Consider the following 22,490-nt stretch of genomic DNA (forward strand, 5'->3'; position numbering starts at 1 on the left):
CTGCTCCTGGTCTCTGGCTGTTTCTGGGTGCTCTCAAAGCTTGCACTGGCAAAGTGTGGTAATTAAAGACATAGCAAAGCATGTGTGGTAATTAAAGACATAGCAGCTGTGTCCTTCAAAAGAGGATTGGGATTGGTTTTCATTTTTTCATGCAGTTTTCTGAGTCTTTTCTTGTTATGACCTTCAAGAAATCATTACAATAACAGTATTAAATTTCAGTTTACATCAGTATAAATATATTAAAGGAGAGTTTTGCAAAATTCAGTTAGCTTGTATAAAGCTGTTTTCCATTTTTGTCCAAGTTATTGTGTCTGCTTTTTCGAATTTTGAGTAATTTTTAGATCTGTGCTTAATTCAGTATTTTGGAAGAGTTTCTATGTCATTGCAAATATATATGTATTTAATTTACTCTTTCAGGTAAAACTAATGTAAGGGGTGACACTTTCTAAGTAGAAAGTTCCATTATCCCATCAGTATTAGAAGAATCCAAGTTGGATGTATTATATTGGCATGAGCTTCTCTTAAAGACATCTACAGGGGACCAGAAAGAAATGTTCTCTTCTGGAGCATTACAAACTGTGCAAGCATTCCTTTTTTTTTTCCCCTTGAAAAGCTATTGAATCAGTTGAGCTGCAGAATTCTAGGTTCACAGTTCATTTAGGTGGCAAAAAGAGTTGCACTGAGCTCTAAGAGAGCAGAACATATTGAAGAAAAGTACTAAATATTTTGGAACTATACAGTTTACAAGCTTGAGAAGTGGGCCCATGGGAATCTCATGAGGTTCAACAAGGCCAAGTTCAACGTGTTGGAGCAACCCCCAGTATCAGTACAGGCTGGGGGATGAACAGAGCGAGAGTAGCTCTGCCAAGAACGACTGGGGGGTGCTGGTGGATGAGAGGCTGGACATAACCCAGCAATGTGCACTTGCAGCCCAGAAAGGCAATCATGTCCTGGGCTGCATCAAAAGCAGTGTGGGCAGCAGGTTGAGGGAGATGAGTCTGCCCCTCTACTCTGTGAGACCCCACCTGGAATGCTGCATCCAGTCTGGGGTCCCCAGCACAGGATGGATATCGACCTGTTGGAGCAAGTCCAGAGAAGGACCACCTAGATGATCAGAGTGATGGAGCACCTCTCCTATGAGGACAGGTTGAGAGGCTTGGGATTGTTTGGCCTGAGAAAAGGTGGCTTTGGGGTGGTCTGATGACATCCTTCTAGTATCTGAAGGGAGCTTACATGACTGATGGAGAGGGACTTTTTACAAGGGCATGTAAAAAAGACGGACTTTTTAAAAGGGCATTTTTACAGGACAAGGGGGAATGGCCTTAGGATGAAAGAGAGTAGGTTTAGATGAGATATTAGGAAGAAATTCTTTACTGTGAGGGTGATGAGGCACTGGAACAGGTTTCCCAGAGGAGCTGTGGATGCCCCATCCCTGAATGTGTTCAAGGCTGGGCTGGATGGGGCTCTGAGGAACCTGGTCTAGTGGAAGGTGTCCCTGCCCACAGCAGAGGCATTGGAGCTAGATGATCTTTAAAGTCACTTCCAACTCAAATCATTCTATGATTCTATTCCTGGAGAAGCCTTTTCTTCATCCTCTGATTTATTTCTTTTTGCTTCCTATATGTTCTCTCTTAGCATCATTATTCCCTTTGTCTCTCGCATTTTTCTGTTGTGCACTGAAATTTGTTTACTGTGTTTTTCCAGTAAACTTTTATGAGTCAGAGTAATTATCTGGTGTTGTCTGGATACACTCCTCAGGCTTCTGAAGTCTCCTGGGTCTTCCTGGCATTTCCAGGTAAAGATTATCACTTTGTTAAATTATTGTGTTTAGTGCTCCCTTGTGTTTTTCAAGGCATCCATTTCTTTGTCAATGCTATTGCTAAAATAGCAATGAAAAGGTTTAACAGTTTTTCATGAAAAAGTCAGAGCACTACTCATGAATATCCAGAGTAGCCCAAATCCAGTAGTTGCCTAGAATTAGCCTGCAGTCCAGGCTCCTACAACCTGTGAAAGCCAGAAACTTGTAGGATTCTAGAAATTTTTCCTGCCTCTTACTAGGCCAGCGAGCTTTAGGAGTGAAAAGCACATTAAGAATGCTGGCTTCAGAAAGCTGGATTCTGGGGAAGGTAACACTACCTTTTAAATCTGATTTAATACACTTCTTAGTTGATCTGCTTGTTGGAAGTAATATCCTTACAGAAGTTGTTTATCATGACAAGGAAACAGTTTCACTAACAGTGTAACTGTTAATTGTTGTTGCTGTTTCAGTTGCATTAATCATGCAAAAAAAATCTTACATGGGATGCATTATTAACTAAATAACAATGTCTTTGGCAAATTTAAAGAAACCCCCCCCCCCCCATAAATGTTAATTCTCTGGAAATCATGTGCTATGTCTTCTGGAGTTTTTCAAGAAAGAAAATAAGGCTTTCATCTATGTGATGATAAATATTGCTGTTTTGCAATTACCACCATATGTGTGTTACAAATAAATAATGGCTTTAAGTCTTATGAATGTATTTTTCTTACTAATGTGTCTTCCTTCTTCCATAATGAGAATTATTATTTTATTTGAGAATTATTAACTATTCAGTTGTGATCCAGCTGTACCATTTATGATTAATTCTTTGGAGGAAGGAGAACCTAAAGAAAAGCACTTTTTTTTTCTTTGGTGTAGGAGAGTAATTTATAAGGAGAAATAAGTCCATATTTTACTTCTCTTTTCTACAATGAGGATTCCAAGAATATTGCCACGTTTGTACATAATGCTTGAGATACACAGTTTAAAACAGCAATTTTTGTTCAGAATTCTCTTTCTTCCTAATTTAACTTTGCTGCTAAGTTCCTCCAAATACATTTCTAAATATCTGACCAAATTACCTAGTTCTGTAATGTTTTTGGCCCTTTTGCTTGCCACAGTATTTATTTTTTAATTTCAGTTGCTATTCAGAGCTTCCACATGCCATTACGAAGATGTGGTTTCAACTGTATGATTGGCTTAAAACATTTAATGACTTTATTTAAATAAACCTTGTTTTGATTTTATTTTTTTACACATTTATCACTTGCCTAAGCTGACACTGTTGGGTTCATAAGTTGTTAAAAAATGTGTTACTAGGATGGGTATGTTGACATTATACATCACAATCACTTTTTCCCTAAACATTGTAAAAAAATATAAAAAGTCTTATTGAGCTCTGTGAGGTTATTTGCATACAGAATTATTTGTATTCATAACTTCATATGCTGGTAGAGCATATAGGGAGCATATGCTCTGAAAAGTTACCTATTTACAAGTGCTGATGCCCATACCACTCTAAATAGGGTGTGAAGGGAAATGGTGATTAGAATTCGGGAGATTTCCACTCTGCTGAAAACACCATACCATTTGTAATGTTAATATACTGCAAAGGACCACTGTGTGTTAAAATCCTTTTGGTTTGTTTCTCACGTAAAGTATAGTAGACTCAGCATTCCTGATCTGCTGGTGTCTTGCTTCCACCATCTGGTTTTACAAAACTATTTTTACCTTATCAAGTGTCAGTGGCTGCCACTGAGTGGCCATTTGATGTGCAGTCAATCACAGACAAGAATAAAATTGCATAATAGACCATAATTTCCTGTCTGATCATAAGCTCAGCTTTGTGTACTGGGCGATTTCCTTCCAGCTAATTGACAAATGCACTGGCACAGGGAGTGATAGGCTGCAGCTGCATGCATTTTGTCAGAAAGACAGAAAGAAAGGAAATCTTGAGAAGTATTGAGGTGTCTGTGACATTGAGATGGATCTTCTTCTAGAAATATTCAGAGTCAGAACAAAGAACTTGTAATTTTTTCATCAAAAAAGACTGCCTGTTCTTTCAGGCTTTAAAATATGTTTTGAAAATGAGAAAATCACATAGAAGATTAAGTTGCTCTTCTAGCATCATTCCACCTAACAACAGGGACAATGGAAACACAGCACACAGCCCAAAATAATAACTTGTTACTGGTCTACCTCATTTTCTTCAGGGAACTAAAAGACTAGGTCAGCACAATCAGCCTTTAAAACTAAACAAAGTTCAGAAAAGCTCTTCTCTCTCAAACTGTAGTGCACCTCACATGCCTCACAGAAATGATGGTGCATTTTTGTCTTCCACCCATGGATGTAAAGTGTGCAAACCAGCATTTTTACAAGAGAATTTGTGGAACTGTGCTATGCAGATACATCTTGGTAGCAGTGTGACCCATTTACAAAGGTTAGATGCTGCCTCTCACAAAGCTTCAGCATGTATAATGTAAGACAGAAAATAGCCCATGTATAGAGAATTATATGTAATCAAACGTAGATTTAGTCTTCTCCGTGTTCAGAAATTTTGACTTCATGCCTTGCTCAGAATTCTTTGGATTTGCATTCTGAGCTTCTGTTTCAGGGGGAAAATGTATTCGGTTTGATCTAATGAAATGGATATTTTAACTTAAAAGCTGTTTTAAATAAACTTTCACTTCACCAAGAAGGAACTGATTCATCCTGTCATCATCAATTCAGCTGTCATTTCACATTTTAATTTGTGTGTATCTTGCTTTTGACATAGCAAATCTTTTTAATAATTTTCTTTATCTGAAATTCATAAAATGATACACACCCAGAAAACATTTGTCATCAGCACATTACATGTGCCAGTGGAAAATGCTCTTCCAGGGTAATTATGACCTGAATTAGATAAACAGTCTTCTTATTCTGATATCTGAGATATTTTGTTCTATCATGGCAATAAGCTCAAACCTCAGATTATGAGGCCTCCGTTTAAAAATTTATGGAATTACTTTATACAGCTATCTTAGTCTTTAATTAAAAAAAAAACCAAAAAACAAAACCAATTGTTTCTTAGCTTTCCAGTTATATATACCTCAAAATTATAAGCCTGCAGGCCTTGAAATATCTAACTTTATATCAGCTATGGACCTAGATCTACCAGAGAGAGAAATCATTATGTCATCTGCCTCAAAGGTGCTGATACATTGGACAGTAAAGGAAATCCAGCAAAACAGATTGGCAGAGAATGGTTAAAGTGGCAAGAAACATATTCAGCAGATTTGTGTCACAGCATAGCTCCACATGGTCTTCAGTATTTGCTGTGCATATCTATAATATGTACATGCTTTGGCTTTGCTTTGTGTTGCAGAAACAAAGTTGCTTGTATCTGAAATGTTTCACAACTTTTATCCCATCTGATTCAGCTGATATACTATATACATCATTTACCTGTTTGAGGCCTCCTACTGTATTTTGACATTTGAGTATGGTTTGGAGTTTTTAATTTTTCATATTTGCAATAGTATTTTAGTCATGTTCCCAGTAAGCATTTTTGTGAACTGGGGCCTCTACTCTCATCTTACTCAGCAAGCTCAGGTCTATGTCTGCTCAGTGAATGAGGATTTCAGTCTGTACTGAAATAACAGCATTCTGAGTTGAGGGGTTTATACATACATATATATGTATATATAAGTAAACATTTAATATATCTAAGGGGGGATTGTAAATGACTATTATGTATTTTTTAAGTAGGCCCAATTAATTTCTCCGCGTGTACGTGTTCAGACACTGCAGTGAATCTGTAGGATTCTTGTGTGACTGAGATATTTTAAATGGCGTTTCTCTTTTCCAGCTAACTAGCAGTTTTGTAGAAGGAATGACAGACTATTTTTGGCAGTCATTACAGGCCATATGTTTTTGCCTGGCAAAACTGGCTGCAGTGTATTTTGTTGTGTCAGGGACTTAGAGGTGTTTGTTATTTGGCTGTGAGATAGCAAAAGTAGATGTTGGAAAAAACCCAACAAGGGTGGGAAGAGTTTTGAAAAACTCAATAGGGAGAAAATTATCTTTGATATATGGTAAATCTTTAAGCTTAGCTACAGGAACTTGTTTTTTTTTAATTAATTCAGATGAAAAGCTGAGTACGCGTTTCTATGACACAATTATAAATTTCTTTGGCAACCCATCATTTTATAGTTCTCTTTTGATGTAAGGAGTTAAATTTTCCTTCCAGGGAGCAAACAGATAAGATAGTTTTACTAAAGCTTCTGTAATTATTTAGGATCTTAAACTAATCTTTATATTACATCTGTAGCAGATGTAATTTTGGCAAATGAATTTACACTGGACCTATCAGGGTAAATTCCAAGTTGCTGCAGAAGTGCTGTATGTTTTGGAACAGTACACATTTTTTAAAAGGTAAGGAGCTGAGGACGATTCCAGATCGTTTCAGGAGTATCAACAGCGTGTGCCTTTCAGGAGGTGGGAGAGCTGAGGCGATGTGCGTGTCCCCGCGGGTGGCCGAGGACTGTGTGGCGGAGCAGTGACCCACCATCAGGTCCGTGCCAGGTCAGGGCTCTGTGAGAAGCCCAGACAGGAACAGCAGCAGGCTGGTTTGGGCACTGAACAGCCGTGGCTGAGGCAGGGGCTGTGACCTTGGGCGCCCTGGGCGGAGTATGGAGCCCCCAGCAAAGCCAGGCAGGGACAGCCGGGGCTGGTGGTGCCTGCAGTGTCCTCCCTGGTAGCATCTCTTCAGGCTATTCTGTAGAGCAAAAGCATTCTCCTAAGCCTGCTGTGCCACTGCTGTAGTTTTACTGGTGAGAAGACTTGAGGGAGAAGAGATGGTGCTCACGATTTAAAAGGAGTAGGATGAGGTTAGCGTTCAAAGGTGAAGGACAGGGACAGGACTGTCCCAGAACATCAAATCTTATTTTTCTGCTAGTAGAGAACTATTTATCAGTATCATTGGTAAACTGGAAAGATACTTAAGGAAAAAAAGATGCTGCAGCATATAGCCCTAAAATGAAGTGCTCTGTGAAGAAATACAATTTTGTTTGCACATTGTGCATTTTAAAACAAATCAGGACATGATTGTAATGATACTGGGATCATCTCAAATGGGATGAGTAAAAGCAAAGAATCCTGAATATTCAAAAGCTGACATTAGACCTGTAAACACCAAGGGAATAAGCCCTTATGATTTTGTTCTCCAGAGTAGCTGGCTTCATCCTCTCCCTTCAAGCAGTGCACATGGCTGTACAGCATACAACCATGTACTAGTTGTACAGCCCACTGTCCAAGGCTGTAACGATGTTTATTCCTTTGAGTTTTGGCTTGTTTTTATTTGTAGTAGCTCTTGTAGAAATAAAGTGAAACCAAAGGTTTTCATATCAGTTGGTGAGTATGTAGATATGTTTTCTCTGGGACTTCTATTTTTTTGTATGTGGAACTAATCTGTTTCTACATAGTCATTCCAATGGCATAGATACCATTTCAATACATATTATAATGTGGATTTTATAAGTTTTTTACACTTTTTTTGTCCTATACTGAGCATTTAATAAACTTCATGATGTTAGAAAGCTCCTTCTTTAGTTAAGTGTAACAACTGTCATATTTATTATTCATTTCTTTGTCTGGATCTCAGCTGTCCAACAACTTTTCTAGTATTTAGCAGAATGTAGATATTATAAGAAAATCACGTTAAATTTCCTATGGAGCTGCAAATCAGCATAACTGTTAAAACAGTGGAATTTCCCTACTGCAGTCTTCACCTTCTTGGTTCCTTTTATGACCTTAAAGTTATTACAGTAGTCCTACTTGAGATTTTCTAATCCTCTTGCGTATTTCATTGAACTCATGCAGTCTTTGCAAAAATACTGGCCCATTCTTCCACAGGACAGGGGTAATTTAACAGCTGCAAGAGTATACATTTTATTTTTAAATGTGGTACTTCTTATTAATACAGAAAACTGTAGCATAGAGCTTGAAATATGTGGAATTGAAAGACTCTTATCCATGTCCAAGCACATTAAAGAACAGTATGCATCTATTTAAAATGAAAAATGAATTTAGGTTGATTTTGTATCAAGGAAGTTCATGGCAGCTTTGTGCTGACTTAAGCAGCCTGTAAATCAGGGCAAAAATAGCTAGAAAAATAGCATTTTTTAAGAGACTTATAAAGGAAATGCCAACATAATTGTAGTGTTGGGTTAGCTAGCAATGCATTCCTCCAGCTTTAAAGAGAATAGTAAAAGTGAGTGAATTATTCACAGGAAATAATTTACTGGACAAATTTAGCATGTGTCTTGGATTAAGAGGCATACTTCCTAGAACAAAATTAGGTTACTGTGAGAATTGCTGAGTTTAAAAATTGTCTCACTGCAATACAAGAAAGCAACTGCATGTGCATGCACAGCTCTGGAGGCAAAGAAGAGACTAGTGCTGAACTCTTGTCTTTTTTATTTGCCTCTATTCTTGGCCTCTGGTGGTCTAGTGGTTAGAGTGTCTGACTCTCACCGCTGCGACCCGGGTTCGATTCCCGGCCCCCTGGGCAGGTGGAGCTCGTCAGCCTTGGTAGGCAATCCACCTAAGAGAAGGTCACTCTAAACAAACCTACATCCTGGGGACCTCACTGCCACTGTCCAAGCTTTGCTCGGCCCCGGCAGATGAACCTCAGGACTAAAGGGTGGGCTCAGTTCAGCGCACGCTGTGTCTCACCTAAAAATCCACTGCGCAGGCTGGAAGAGTTAATGACCTTTCCCAAATCTTCGCTCGCGAAGACTGGCCATTATTCTTGGTTTAGATTAGTTGGTAGCATTTTACTCAGTTGGTTAGATTTTACTCAGTCTTACATTCTGTTGGAGTACATGTATGGACATATAAACCCAGGACATCTGCAGAAGAGCACCGTAGTCGTTCAGAAGAAGGGACTGTTAAACCCCATGTATTATTGTCTACAGCAGTGACCATAAGCAGAGAGACCCTTCTGAAGAAAGACAATAGGGCAAGCATAGATGATATTGCTCCCTGATGTTCTTCCAGCTATCTTTAACTCAAACGACAGGAGCTTTAAAATGTATTTTCTTAAGAATAAGTAAAAAAAAAAAAAAATGTGATGGTATCTGTTATTTTTTACCTTCTTTGCAGTCATAAGTTCCTCTTTGGCTCAGCATATGACTGAAAGATGTTGCTTTTCTAAGCTCAAAACCTACACATAAAGTATTTATTTCATAGTAGTGTATACTATTCTTTTGTTTCCAGTAGAGAGATTACTGAGCTGCCTGAAACTGCCTATTTCTTTTTTCCCCTTGAGCCAAATTTATACATCGTGCATCTACCACTTCTCTGGCAGAGTTTTCCAGAAGGTCCGCTGCTAGTATTGTGGGCAAACAGAGCATTTTTGCCACTATTGAACGTAGCTTATATAAATTTGACGCCTCCTAAATCTTGTGATGGAAGTGAGTGCCCTATCCCTACTCACCCTTTCCACGCTGCTCATGACTTCGTAGGAAACAGTCATTGGGTACATATGTAGCATTTATGGAGAATTCTGTCTCAATGTCCCTGAACAATAGTTTGAATAAAAACCAATCTTGACTTTTATTTAAAAAGTAAATAAAACCATCAGAAATCTCAATCTTGAAATTTGAGTTAATGATCAGGAACATTTTTTTATGATATTCATTTGGTATTAGCTATCACTAAAGATTTTTCCCGGAGAGAGTTTATTCCTTGCTAAAGGAGAGAAATAACCTCACCAAGGATGGGGTTTTATAGACATTGTTTATGTTAGATTACTACATTGCTCTTTATGTGTGACTACATCATAAAATCATTCGTTAGGTGAAGGTAATTTACAAATGATCAGAAGCAACCAAATTACTCTGGCTTAATGAGTTGCCACTTATTGCCTGTGTAGGCTCTTTTTCTGCTGCGGCTGTGAAGTTGGCTTACATTAGTGTGCATTAATTTTATTTCACAAATGCAATGATCAAGGAGGTCTAATGCTTCCAGTTATTATGGCTCAGCAGTGAGTGGTAACTCATTAAGTCATGGTTAACTTCATTGCATATACCTGTCAGTCGGGATTTGGTGCAAAATATACAGCAGGGCATTTTGCCCGGAAAATGTCATACCAGCGCATCGATATCTGCAATGACAACCCACTCATCTTGAGGTAGTGTTCAAGCTGTTGATTTTCAGCCATACAGGCTGAAATGTGTGAAATCATTTGTCTCTGAGACACTATCTCACTCCTTCTGTAGACAGCAGAGGTTCTGTAATTGGATTTCCCTCTTTAAAGAAGAAGAGAGTTGTTGGCAGGATGTTCAGTGCAAGGGCATCAAGACTCAGGATCCTGCTATCTCAACTTGGCTCCAATTTGTTGGAATTTGGCAACTTTTTGAAGAAATGACATCTGTTAAAGAGTTTTCTTGGAGGGAGCTGAGGATATTTTTGCTAATTGATGAAAAGGATACATGAATTGCTATGGGACTGGTTGGTCTATTGATGATGAGATTTTATCACGTATTTATGTCAGGAAAAAATTAGGCAAACCAGTTGGCCAGAACTTTGTGACAGTGACAGCCTCCAAAGTGGGACTTGATGTAGTGGAAGTAGGGTAGAGATTAAAGTGGAGCTGACTGAACCAACCTGCTCTCCAGTGCTCTGGGGAGCAAAAGGTGTTGGGAAGGTCTCCTACTCCAGTGCAAAACTTAGATACACAGATCTGTGAAGAAAAGGACTGTACCAGTTCCAGGCTGCTTAAGTTGCTGTGGAAAGGCAAAGTTCGAAGAACTTCGCAAAAGTTGTTTAACCCTTTGATTGGACTTTCATTAACATGTGCTGACTGGCTGTGTAATACAAACCAATTACAAGTTAATACAATTCTGAGCTATTCCTTTCCACTCCTGACCTCATCTCTCAGAGTCTCCCCAACTCATCTTTTTCTGGTTTTTGTTCCTCTTTAGTCTTTTGCTTTACTTCTTTCCCATTTTTCAGTTCCCTTGGCACACTGAAAAGAAGAAAATAACAATAAAAAGTTGTGGAACAAGATGTAGTGCCATCCCATTATCTTGTGTTCTGCTGCTAGTTTCTCACACCGCATATGTCCTACAATTGCATGTCTACAATTTAGGTTGTAGAAATTCGGGCAGCAACTGATATTCACTGGTAGTTTATAGTGTCTACAAATGCATCTAAAGCTAATTAAATCTAAAGATTAAAATACTAGAACAATATCTTGTATGATTGAAGATGGAAGAGCCCCAGGGATCCAAAAAATATGTTTTATATGGTTTTATTTTATTTATTGAAATAAAAAAAGTACTTGGAACAGCTGCCTTCAGCCTGTGCCTTGAGAGGTGATGCACAGTTGTGTGGTAACAGAGGGACTTCCAGAACAGTTCCACAATACTTTGCCAGAGGGGCAAGAATTTTATGTTCTCTGGATTTCTACCTTCTCCTTTCTGTGCGTTTTCCTGTTTTTAATTGGTACTAAATTGGTCAACTGTACTGGATAAATTATTAATCATGGTTTATGAGACAAATTTAATACTGAAAAGGAAAGGATGATACTTTCAAGTGTGAAATAGTCTAGATGTAGGTTTTTGACCCGAGAAGAGTTGTATTCTCAAGTCCTGTGCCGAGTCAAAGGATTTGATCACCACAGACAAGACTGTCACAAGACTTTTTTTTTTCCCCATTCTTAGGAAAATACATTTCAAAGGTCTTTTTATCTCACCTCAGTAGGGAAGGGGCTTTTAAAAATAGAAGAAGTTTCACATATTTCACACCGTCTTTGGGTTAAACTTTGGTAACATTCTGTTTTGTCTATAGGAAGAATGGAGAATTAGATCTTCGGCAATAAGATCTTAAAGTTTAAATATGTGCATTCTTTTGCCACAGATTATATGTTGTATGTTATAGCTTTTTTGTGTGTGTGATTCATTAGTTTAGGAAGAAAACGACTTGGCTATTTTATGTCAAAACTAAAAAGGAAATTTGTGTTTTGCATGTAGCAATGTAAAGACATCTACAACTTGTTTTCATTCTTGGCACAGTTCACTTACTTTGATTCTGTATATCAGGACTGTGCCTTCACAGTTTGTTCACAAGCAAGGCCTAAGCTTCTCCAACATTTTATATTTATCTTCTCCGTTCAGAACCGGAAAACCTGTTGGATTACAATGGGGATTAAGTCTTTGGCACTTTTCATATGGCTTGCCAAAGAAGAAAGGCTGCTGAATCCAGGGCTCTGAAATGTGGCCTGTTGAGATCCTGACAGGGGTGCCATCCCCCGAGCTTTCTTCCAGCCTTCTCTTGCAGTTCTGCAGCTCCTCTACACACCTGCCCCATGTACTTGTATCTGAGTAACTCCGTTTATTTATTTTGGCTTTCCATCAGCAGTTTAGGCCTCAGGTAAATTCTCTGATCTCTTGTTAAGCCAATATTTATTTAAATATTTATTTAAATTCTAGCAGATGAAACTTTAAATTCAAAACCTTTTCAAATCCTCCCTTTAGAGAGGTCTCAAATGTCTTCATAACTTCACCTGTGATCTCTTGAATACCGTGTGTTGCTAAGAATATTATTTAATTTTTGAGGTGAAATGGCAAAAAGAAAAGAAATCTACTTCTCCTAAAAAGACAGCTTGAAATACTGTATTAATGAAATTCTGGTTTTATTCCACAGACTGAATTTTTTATATTTAATCTTTTTGTGCTCTGTGCAAGTAAGCAAAATTCTCTTCTGTTCTTTTACATTAAAAAGAGTTGGTGGATTGCAGACTATATAATAGAGTAAAAGTACTTAGGGGCAAAATATCTGCATATTAGAACTTTCCAACAAACAAATTTCGGCATTCTAGCATTTTTCTGGCATTTTTCTAGCATTCTTCAGTGCTCTTCTGTGCTCTGGAGTACAAAATGTTGCATTCATACTCATTTCAGTGGTTGCATGTGGTAAGAATTGTGATAGTAAACTTCTGATACCTCATAGACAATGGGGATTATACCTGTTGTAAGTGAATAAAAATAAATTTATTTGAGAGAAGGTGCTGGGATTTTTGATGTCAAATTTGACTTAAGCTTCCAGTAAGTGTGTTGGATTTATACTGTCTTTAAAAACAAGTACTGCTTTTTAATTAATTTAAATTATGCTTTTTTATGCTTCTTTTATCAAGCACTTTCCTCTTAGATGTGATTTGCAGAGTCAATGCACCTGCTGATTTTGTTGGAGTTTTGGTTTTGGTTTTTTTTTTTTCCACAATGAATAGCACTGGCTTTTGTAAGACTAGGGAGAAAGAGGATTATGTATTAGTTAGGAAGGAGTCTTGGAGATGCACATGTGTGCATTTTATGTATGTATGTGAGTGTAATCTATATACATGTATTAACAATATATATATATATATATATAAACATAGTGAGATAGTCAGAGCATAGCATATTAAGAAAGTATTTCCCCCATTGATTTAACTGTATATTTTGCTATTGGTCCAGATAATGTTATTTACAGTGGAGCATTATGAGTGTTCCTGGAAAGATGGGAACTGTTCAGTTCCCATTAGCTGTAACTATTTTTTGCCATATACATACTCTTTTGCTCTCCAAACAATAATCAAAATAAAATTCAAATTTTACTGATTCTTCTGAGCAGTCTGAATACACAGCTTGCACACTTCAATTATTTCCATAACACCTTTAAGTAGAAATTAAACCAAGATGTACTACAGGAGGCTGCATAACACAGTGCAGGGCAGCTGCCTGACACTGCACTGTGCAATCTTACCTTGTATTTTAGTACATTAAGGGGATGCTTTCAAGTGCAAAACTTAAAATGATGTGTTAAATTGTATTAGTATCTGGCCTTATCCCTTAAAGATTAGCCAGATCGGAACTGAAAACATGAAATTGCAAATACCTGCAACACTGGCTGCTGAGCAAAACAGTGGCAGCATTCTCAGCCATAGTCAAATGTTCTTAAAGTATCTGACACCTTTGGAGTTGTCAGGCAGACTATATGTTTGAAAAATCATAGAATTCCAATTTTCAGTTTTAAAAATAGTTATTTCTTTAAACTGAATAAATACTTTTGAGCTTATGCTTCTGTCAGTCAACAAAAATGCAAAGGATTAACATCTTCAGCTAAAATACTGCAGAAATAAATCTTTAAAAAGACTGGTGGTTGCAATCAATACCCAAGCAGTTTAGGTGACAGGTACCCACTATCTAATTGATATAAATGGTTTTTTTGTTTTGTATCGTGTTTTGCTAATTCCTTTGCTTCCTGCCTGTGAAGGTGTTGGTCGAAGTGTTCCACTGGGGACGTGTCTACTGTTTGTACAATCTCCATGACTGATATGGATGTAATGAGGCTTTTTCCTGTTTCATAGTTCTTGTAGTCATTCCCCTGACCATGGGCTCTATGAGCACATTCAGACTCCTTATGAAAAACAGTTCTGCCAGCTGAATGGCAGGAAGCTTATGAGTTTGTTTGCTGGGCTTCTCTGGATGTATAAACCAGTTGCTGCAGCTCTAAAAATGATATGACTGGTGCAGTAGTGATTTTCTGCACTGAAGGTGGATGCTGACAGGAATTATGTACTGCAGATATTTTAGTGAACTCTGAAAAGACCGTGCTGTAATACAACACTCCCAAACACAGAATTCTGTGATTCTGATGTCTTCTAGCATGTGATTTTCTCTCCCTCATTACTTTTGTCGAATTATATCAGTGGGAAACCAGTTTATATGACTGTGCTTTGCCTTGTAACAAGGAATTGTTTTCCCTTGTATAATTTAATATATTTTGGCTCTAGAGCATACCTCAGTTTCCTGCATTTATTTGATATATGCGTTGGGGAGGAGCACGAGGGGCACAGGAAGCACGTGTGCTGCAAAGGTTAGGACTGAACTGAAAATCTTTTGTGCCAGCTAGCAGCTACTTAGGCAGCTGCCTAGTGGGATTTCTTCTGATTCTAAATGTTCTCTGTAATTGCTAATACTGCCAAGGGGAAACTAATGTTTTTTATTTAGTGATCACTACCTATTCTGGGATGAGTTTAAAAATGCTACAAGGGAGTATTAATAGCTTTTCTCTGAAAATAGTACATGCTTCCTGAAATTGAAAAGTAAGCCTCTCGTAGTCACTCTAGTACAAACACATCATGAGAAATTCTCACTTAAAAAGCTCTTTTGCTCTTGTTCAGTGTTTGTCAGGTTCAACTCCAGCCATGGCTTCCCGGTGGAGGTTGGTTCGGATGCCAGCATCCTCCAGCTGAAGGAGGCAGTTGCCCAGCGACAGGGAGTTCCAGCCGACCAGCTGCGGGTGATTTTTGCAGGGAGGGAGCTCAGCAATGACTTGACACTGCAGGTAAGAATCCCTTGGTAGCTTCTCTCCTGGACTGCTGCCAGCTACACTGCCTCTGCCTCTAATGCTGCCAATCTGATGTTCATGCCTGAGATCTAATAGAATAAATAGTGCCTGGGGATTCCTTGAACTTTACTCCACACTGCTTCATTAATTCTGACCTTCTTAATTATGCATTAAAACAGCAAGCAGGAAGGGTAGGGAAAGAGAGAGAATATGAGAGAGAGAGCACGAGAGAGAGCTGTGCCTAGTGAATAAATGTTTACTGACTACAGAAGCAAACCATGCACAATTTCTGTGTCTGTTCAATTTCTATCTTACTTATTCCATTTGAATCTTAATGAAGAAGGATGTGAATAAATTGCTCTAAATCAAGCTGCACAGTCATCACATTTGATAGAATTTGTAACCCAATTGTGACCCCTGGAGGATAGCTACAGGGCTGCTGCTGCTCCATGTGCTGCTGTGTCTGCACAGGTGTGTGCTGCTGGAGGGGTGGTTCCAGATCAGAAAGCCCACAGAAGTGTATTCTAAACCACTGAACTCATGAACGAGTAAAGCTGAAAGAGGAGCAGAGAGCACAGAAGAGCAGCTGTAAGTAGGTGTCTTAAATTCAGCTTCTGAAAGTTAGGGAACTGTCCTCTTCAATAAATGCAAAGGGCTGTTCATCTGTGGTGAGCAGTAGTAAGCATTCAAAGACAGGTTCAACTTGCTCTTTGCTATCTCCACCAGTGCAGCCACACTTACTTTATAAATATTTTTGTTTATCCTGTATGTGCATTTGGCAGTTCACTCTCATAGGCAGGGTTTAGCATAAGATCACACATTTAAGACAATTGGGAAACTTGGGGAAACCTACTGGCCTTTCAACTGAGTGCAAATACTGATTTAATGAAATTGCTGTCCTTCTGCAGTGGTATCAAAGAGCTGCAGATGCAATCTGTAGTAGTGCAGGTGATTGTACAAGGGATCCCTCCCTGGCAGAACTATTCAGATTAATTGGCACTCATACTTCAGATGTATTACTGTACTTAGAATGGCTGCTAAGCCTGGGTACAGAAAGTCACTGGTGTATTGATGACCAATCACTGTTTCTCCTTAGGTAGGATATTTATTGTTTTGTGAAGGGAGTTTCAGCACACAAAGGTATAGAAATGTGAATTGTCAGTCTCCAGTGCATCAGCTGTGAAAGTGTTGATGCGTGCATGCATGGCATATACATCGGTGTGCTTCACTTATATGTGAAAACACATATACGACAGAGTAAGAATAAAATAAAAAAATCATGTGAATTGTAGAAGTTGTCAGTTGCCAGTTGCTAGATTTGGGGGTCTGTGTTGTTCTATCAGAAGCTTCTGAATCACTTGGCTTTTCCTCGGAAGCTGTAGGTGTTGGTATTACTACCATTTTATATCAGCATGAAACACAGGTATTCAACCCAGTTTGACACTTGCAACCATGTTTGTTGTGGGCTACAACATACGGTCTGTAGCCAGGGTAAATTAAAAATTGTGTTCCAGATATACAGACCTGCTGATTGCTTAATTTCATTGGAATGTCAGAATTACCATGTGTAGTCAAGACTTTCTGTTATTTGGTAAACTGGATGTAGACATTATTGCTTTGACTCTTGCCTTCTAAAGCAGATAGGAAGTTCAAAAGCTGTTTCAGGTGGTATAATCCATACTTCTGTGTTTAGGTTTCTTAAATATTGCAATGATTAATATCATTGGCAGTGTATCAACTACATTCTTATTCTTGATATTTGATTAGGTGTATTCTTCCTTTGCTTCCATGTTTGCATTTTTTTCTGTTGTATATTAGTATATGTAAATTTATTTTTGAAATTTGTCAGCACGAACAAATGAGCTGAGTATTTGAGGTGTTTGGGTTCCTATGGCAGGCTATTTGGTTTTTTTACATAAGAAGCTGAATGCTAATAAAGCTTGGGTACTAGTGAAATACTAACTGCTGGCATTTATGTCGCATCTATAATTTCAGAGTTAATATCACATATGAGCAAATTAACTAGTACTTGTTTTCTAGACCCATGGATTTGCATCAGAACAAGAAAATATAATATTAGTTTGTACTCAGCTGATGCTTTATTTTGTTATATGATAACATAGACTTTCTATTAGGACCATTTTGTACTTCTGTTTTTCTTAAATTACTTTTGAACTGTTTTACCCAAAATACTGTGGAAGACTAGAGGTCAGGAAGGAGAACTGATGGAATTACAGATAATCAGATTATAGAGGACCTGGGAAAAGCTGCAATAATTGCATAAGTATGGGCAGGGATATAGGAAATACTCCAGGATAGCAAACTTAACTGGTTTCACAGCTCACACAACAACTAGATTTGGCTTGACAGCTACTTCAGTATCTCAGATAGCTGGTACAAAACATAACTGAGAATGTGAAAGCTGTGTTTGTTTTCCTGTTTGGAGAGACGGAAAAATCTTTCCTGGTAGCTGAAACTTGTGAAAAAGAAATGAAGCTTTGGAATGGACAGAAATTAAAGAGAAATTATTATAAGAACGAAAGGGCCAAGCTGAGATCTTAAAAAAGTAATTTGATATCAAGAACAACAATAAAATATTGTAGGAAGGATAGAAGTGAAATATGTGGGGAGACATTTAATTTGGTACTGCAGATAAGTATTTTGTCCTTGAAAAAAGAGAGGAAGATTAGACACCGATTCAACTGTGCACAGAGGAGATCAGTATCTAAGCTAATGACTAAGGCACACATCATAAAATTAGAGCCATGTTAAGGAAATATTGGTAATGACTGGATGAAGAATGGAACCTGCAAATTTGAATCTCATAGGAAGGAATTAGAGCAATAAGCTGCTTCCTAAAAGTGTAGCAAATGGTGTAATTTTAAGGGTGCTAAACATTTCAATGATGAAGAGCTCCCTACTGATTACAGTTCACTTTAGAATAATTGGAAGTAATTCATTAATATAGACCAAAAAATAGAAATCCTTTCAGAAGGCTGTCATGAGTATGGGAGAATAGTGGTAAGATCTTCTTGGGGCAATAATAGTGAAAGTAGAACAGAACCATAACAGAGTCACCAACAGAATAAACAGGAGGTACCTGCTTATCAGGAACATTGAAGTGTCCTGACAGGGAGTGACTGCTTACAAAATTGTCATTGCCTCCAAGAATGGCAAAATTAGTTAGCAAAGCTTCTGAAAGCCAAGTAGGTAGTATGTATTATTACACAGTTTTGCTCAATGCAAACAATTTGAAATTTACTACTGGTGATAGCAGCAGTTTTACATTAGTACAGACTTCTCATTTCTTGAAGAACTCAAAATCCCTTTGTGTGAGGAAGCTCTTCGCAAACAGTTTGCAAGAGAGATTCCCTGCCCTGCAGAGCTTACAGTGTAAATGAGTAAAGCAGACAAATGATGTGATGGGAATCAGTAGCTTAATTTGTCCATAGTCAATAGCAAAACAGGGATAGAATTAAGTCTTCTATTTCCCAGTCTTGTACCATTACAGTGTGTCCTCTATGAAGTAAATCTAGAAAAAACTGTTCTTTAAAACAGAGAAAGACTAAACATGATTAGTGCAAGGACTTGTTAGCTTTAGGGCAGTGCTCCACTGAGACAGCTTCTGAGTCAATGTTAGCTGGAATTTGACTGCAGCATAGGCTCAAGGTTTGGAGCATAGGTTTCACGTGAATTTGCATGTAACTGCATCCATCCATATAGGTGCTTGCCTAAAATGATTTATACATACATTCAAGAAACAAACAAACATGACTAGAATTTATTGTTGAACACTGATTTGTGAGCTCACAAGCTTAACTGGAAATGAGTAAAAAGGAATGGCACAACTGGAGTAGCAGCATAGATAATCATCTATACGGAGAAAGGAAGAGAAGTGTTAAGGAGCAATGGTGCTGTTTTTTAGCAGGAAGAGGTATTTGAACAACGCCACATTGCATTTCATCAAAGAAGGACCTTGTGTACTTAAATGTGTGGCAACTTTCTTACTCTAAGCACAGCTCAGTACAGCAGAGCTTCCAGCAGTTCTTATATTTCCCTGGTTCATTTTACTGAAGGTTCAAAGAAGAAACCAGGTGACACAGTGCAAAATGTGTCCCTAACCAGCAAAAAAACCCCGATGTTTAGTTATAAACCACTGAACACTAAGATTGGATTGGGTCTTTTGACAAACACAAGTACTACCTCGTGTTGCAATCTACAGTTTTATATACGGGATACCAAATCACTCACAGGAACAACTTTGATGTTCAGCAGTTTTGTGGGTTACGGAATATAGTTGAGCCAACATTTGCATACTTTAATGCTATTTGTAGAGATTTGCTTACAGACATACTGACTGAATCAATCATCGCATGTGAAATCCAAAGAGAGAAAATGATTTTATTTGTGCGTGTCTGAATCAGTATTTTTGGTCAATATTTGATCGACCTGTGGATCTTTTCTTCTTTTTAAAGCTGGAAGAGATGTGTTTTATACTTCTTCAAAATAGGAAAAGCTAGCTGAATAATTCTTAGATATATTATAGTAACAGAGGAATCTAGAGATGCCACATCTGTGGTGCCAGCTAATGTGGACTTGGCTAAATGAGAGGCTAACAGTGCCTCCCACTCTTCTTTCTTTTGATGGCTGCAGACTCACTGTGACAATAGAGAGCTGTTGAAAAAATTTTTTTCAAGACTTGTGATGGTCCTCATGGTATTATATGCCCATAATAAATGGGGAAAGTACTGTGTAGCCATATTTAGTGTTATATTAAGTCAGGGCTAGCTCAGGTCTACAGATGTTCCGTATCTCTTGAAAAGGATATATGTTGGCAGATCAAGAGCTAAATGCATTAATAGATTTGTCCTTCAAGCCTGATAACACATTTCCATTCTGACTTTAAATGCTTTCCTGTTCTATTCTTTTTATGCTACATTTTTTAATGCTACAAAAAATATTTAACTATAGCTAAATGAGGGATAAATTATCTTCAAGTAGTTTAATAACTGCGAAATGTGAATGGGCCATGTTTGAGCGGGCTGCAGATTCTATTATGGCCTTGAAGTTTGCTGGTTCCTTCTCTGTTCTTCTGACATTTCTTAGTGTGTTTTAGTTGGCCAGCTAATGATTGAGGAGGAAGTGTGGCAAATTTTCTGCAGTGTGCAGTCTGTACAGATTTGTATTTAATTTCTCCATATATCTGGGTTTTGGCATCTAGATGAATTCTGTCTTGTCTGCTCAGTCTGGTTCATGGTTCCCTGGCATAGGGTTTCTGGTGCCAATATTCTTAGAGGAATCTTACTGACTCATAATATTTCTGAATGACCTGTGCTGCCCTTTTAGATTAATTTCCTAGTTTCTAAATATGAGTTTCTTTTGTTTTCCCCTTTGCTAACAGTTTCAGTAAGTTGGGAGTCTTATGAGTTTCTATTCCCTCTATGGCTGTTATTAATTTCTGATATGTGAGAATGTGTTCAGGCAGCAGATGATTTTTTTTTTAAACTTCATTTCTCTTAAGCAGTTAAAATTCCCGACATTGGGGTCATTAAGTGAATTTTACAAAATCCATTTTTAAAAGAGCCATTGCTTTGTGTTGGACTGATAGAGAAATTGCAATACTATTTGCACGAAATACGACAAGTTGATAAGAAACTCCTCTGGCAAACTACTCAAGTTCTTCTCAAGACATACATAGTGTTTCAGAATGAAATTATCTTGAAAATTGCACTAATATTAGATGGGCTTTTGTTTTCTATCTACATGCTTGCATTAGACAGGCACTTTTTAAATCATTCTCCCTGATCATGAGTATAACCCAATTCATGTGTTTACAATTTTGTCCATTTTGTGATTTGGATCCTTCTTTAGGTTGCAGGAGAGAAAAAGTGCAAGAAAAAAAAACTTTAAAAAGCTGCAGTTGTTCAAGTGGTGGCAGTCAGTACTAACTTTTATGAATCTGTAAATAGTGACAGTAGGAGAAAGGTCAGTCCACATCTTTCATTCGTCACCTTTCTAAATTGCTTTGGTGAAAAAATGTTTAGCCTACTGAACACTGTTACCAAAAACTATCATTGAATAAGCAGAAGGTCAGGGGTAGTAGGGACATTTCCTTCCTTCTTCCTTCTTTTTCTTCAAAAGAAAAATATAGTATTTACTCTTCTGGTAGAGTACATTTATAAGGGAGGATCCATAGGCACTTTGTATTTCCTAATTCATAACTAAAATATTAGGATTTAATTCACACTATACATACTGAAGATACTGGATTAAGAAATGGGAAATTGGGACAGAGCATCTGGGGGTTATTTTTAACATTGAGAATGTTGTGTCAGGATAATAAAACTGTAAACTTCAGTGTTGGAAATATATTTTAAATAGCAAATAGCATACCAGATGTACCTCCTCAATAAAAAGGTGGAATGAAGTTCCTTGGAATAATTTCTTTGCTTTAGTCTTATTTTTACTTACTTAAATCTGCTTACTTACAACTCTGATTGTCTGAAATCTCATCTGTAATATGTTTATATTGGTAATTATCAAGGTCACACAGCTATTTAATAAACTGTTCTGGGGTTTCTTCTTTTATTTTTGTTTTTCAAGCTTTCTCATTGTAGTTGAAAATATGGGAGGGAAACTTAGGCGCTTCATATCTGGTTTCAGTTTTCATCATAAATGAAAATACTCGTTACTCCAGGAGAGGCAGAATTATCCCTGTAAGGCATAGTTTTGATGGGGGAGGGGATGGGGAGGTGGGGAGAATAAATTAAAAGAACACGGTTGTTGCACTATGACAGCAAAGGCCTAACACCAATACAGGCTTAAAGGGAAAGAAGTTGAAGCAAAAGTAGTTATATAATTTCTTATGTATCCTTGGAGCAATCCTCGACGAATTTACAATTCCTAGAAGCTTTCTTATGAACTCTAAAAGCCCGTTGGAGAAATGAATGTAAAGTGTTTAAAAAAAAAAAATCAGTAATAAAGAGAACAATGGAGCAATACAATTTGCTCTCCTCATTTAGACTAAATAAAGCAGCGAAAGTACCTGTTCCACAAATGAAGCACTTTCCTCATATACAGAGCAGGTTGTTATTTCATTTTTCCACGTAAAACATTGGCTCCATTGATTTAGTGAAAATGAAGCCATTGACTTTCCAGGAGCCAGTATTCTCCCTCTCATTCTCTCATGCTCATTTTACCTCTCACTTATTGTCTCCTTCTCCTTCTCTCTCCCTTTTCTCTTGCACATACACAGTCCTTACTGTCCTGGGGAAGCTTCTTAGCCAGTGCAAAATTATATACCTCCCATCCATAG

At 37.8% G+C, this 22,490-nt stretch overlaps 1 protein-coding gene across 1 annotated transcript in view; it reads left to right on the forward strand.

Moving 5' to 3' along the window:
- The window catches only part of PRKN (parkin RBR E3 ubiquitin protein ligase), a 710,634-nt gene that overhangs the window by 115,212 nt on the left and 572,932 nt on the right, over positions 1 to 22,490 (forward strand). Inside the window, exon 3 of the mRNA XM_039380803.1 lies at positions 15,009 to 15,172. Within this exon, the coding sequence (XP_039236737.1) occupies positions 15,009 to 15,172 (164 nt within the window). The remainder of the gene's footprint in view (positions 1 to 15,008; positions 15,173 to 22,490) is intronic.

This window comes from Pipra filicauda, unplaced genomic scaffold (assembly GCF_003945595.2).
Source record: "Pipra filicauda isolate LSUMZ 115617 unplaced genomic scaffold, ASM394559v2 scaffold202_size1376763_pilon, whole genome shotgun sequence".
Classification (NCBI taxonomy): Eukaryota; Metazoa; Chordata; class Aves; order Passeriformes; family Pipridae; genus Pipra; species Pipra filicauda.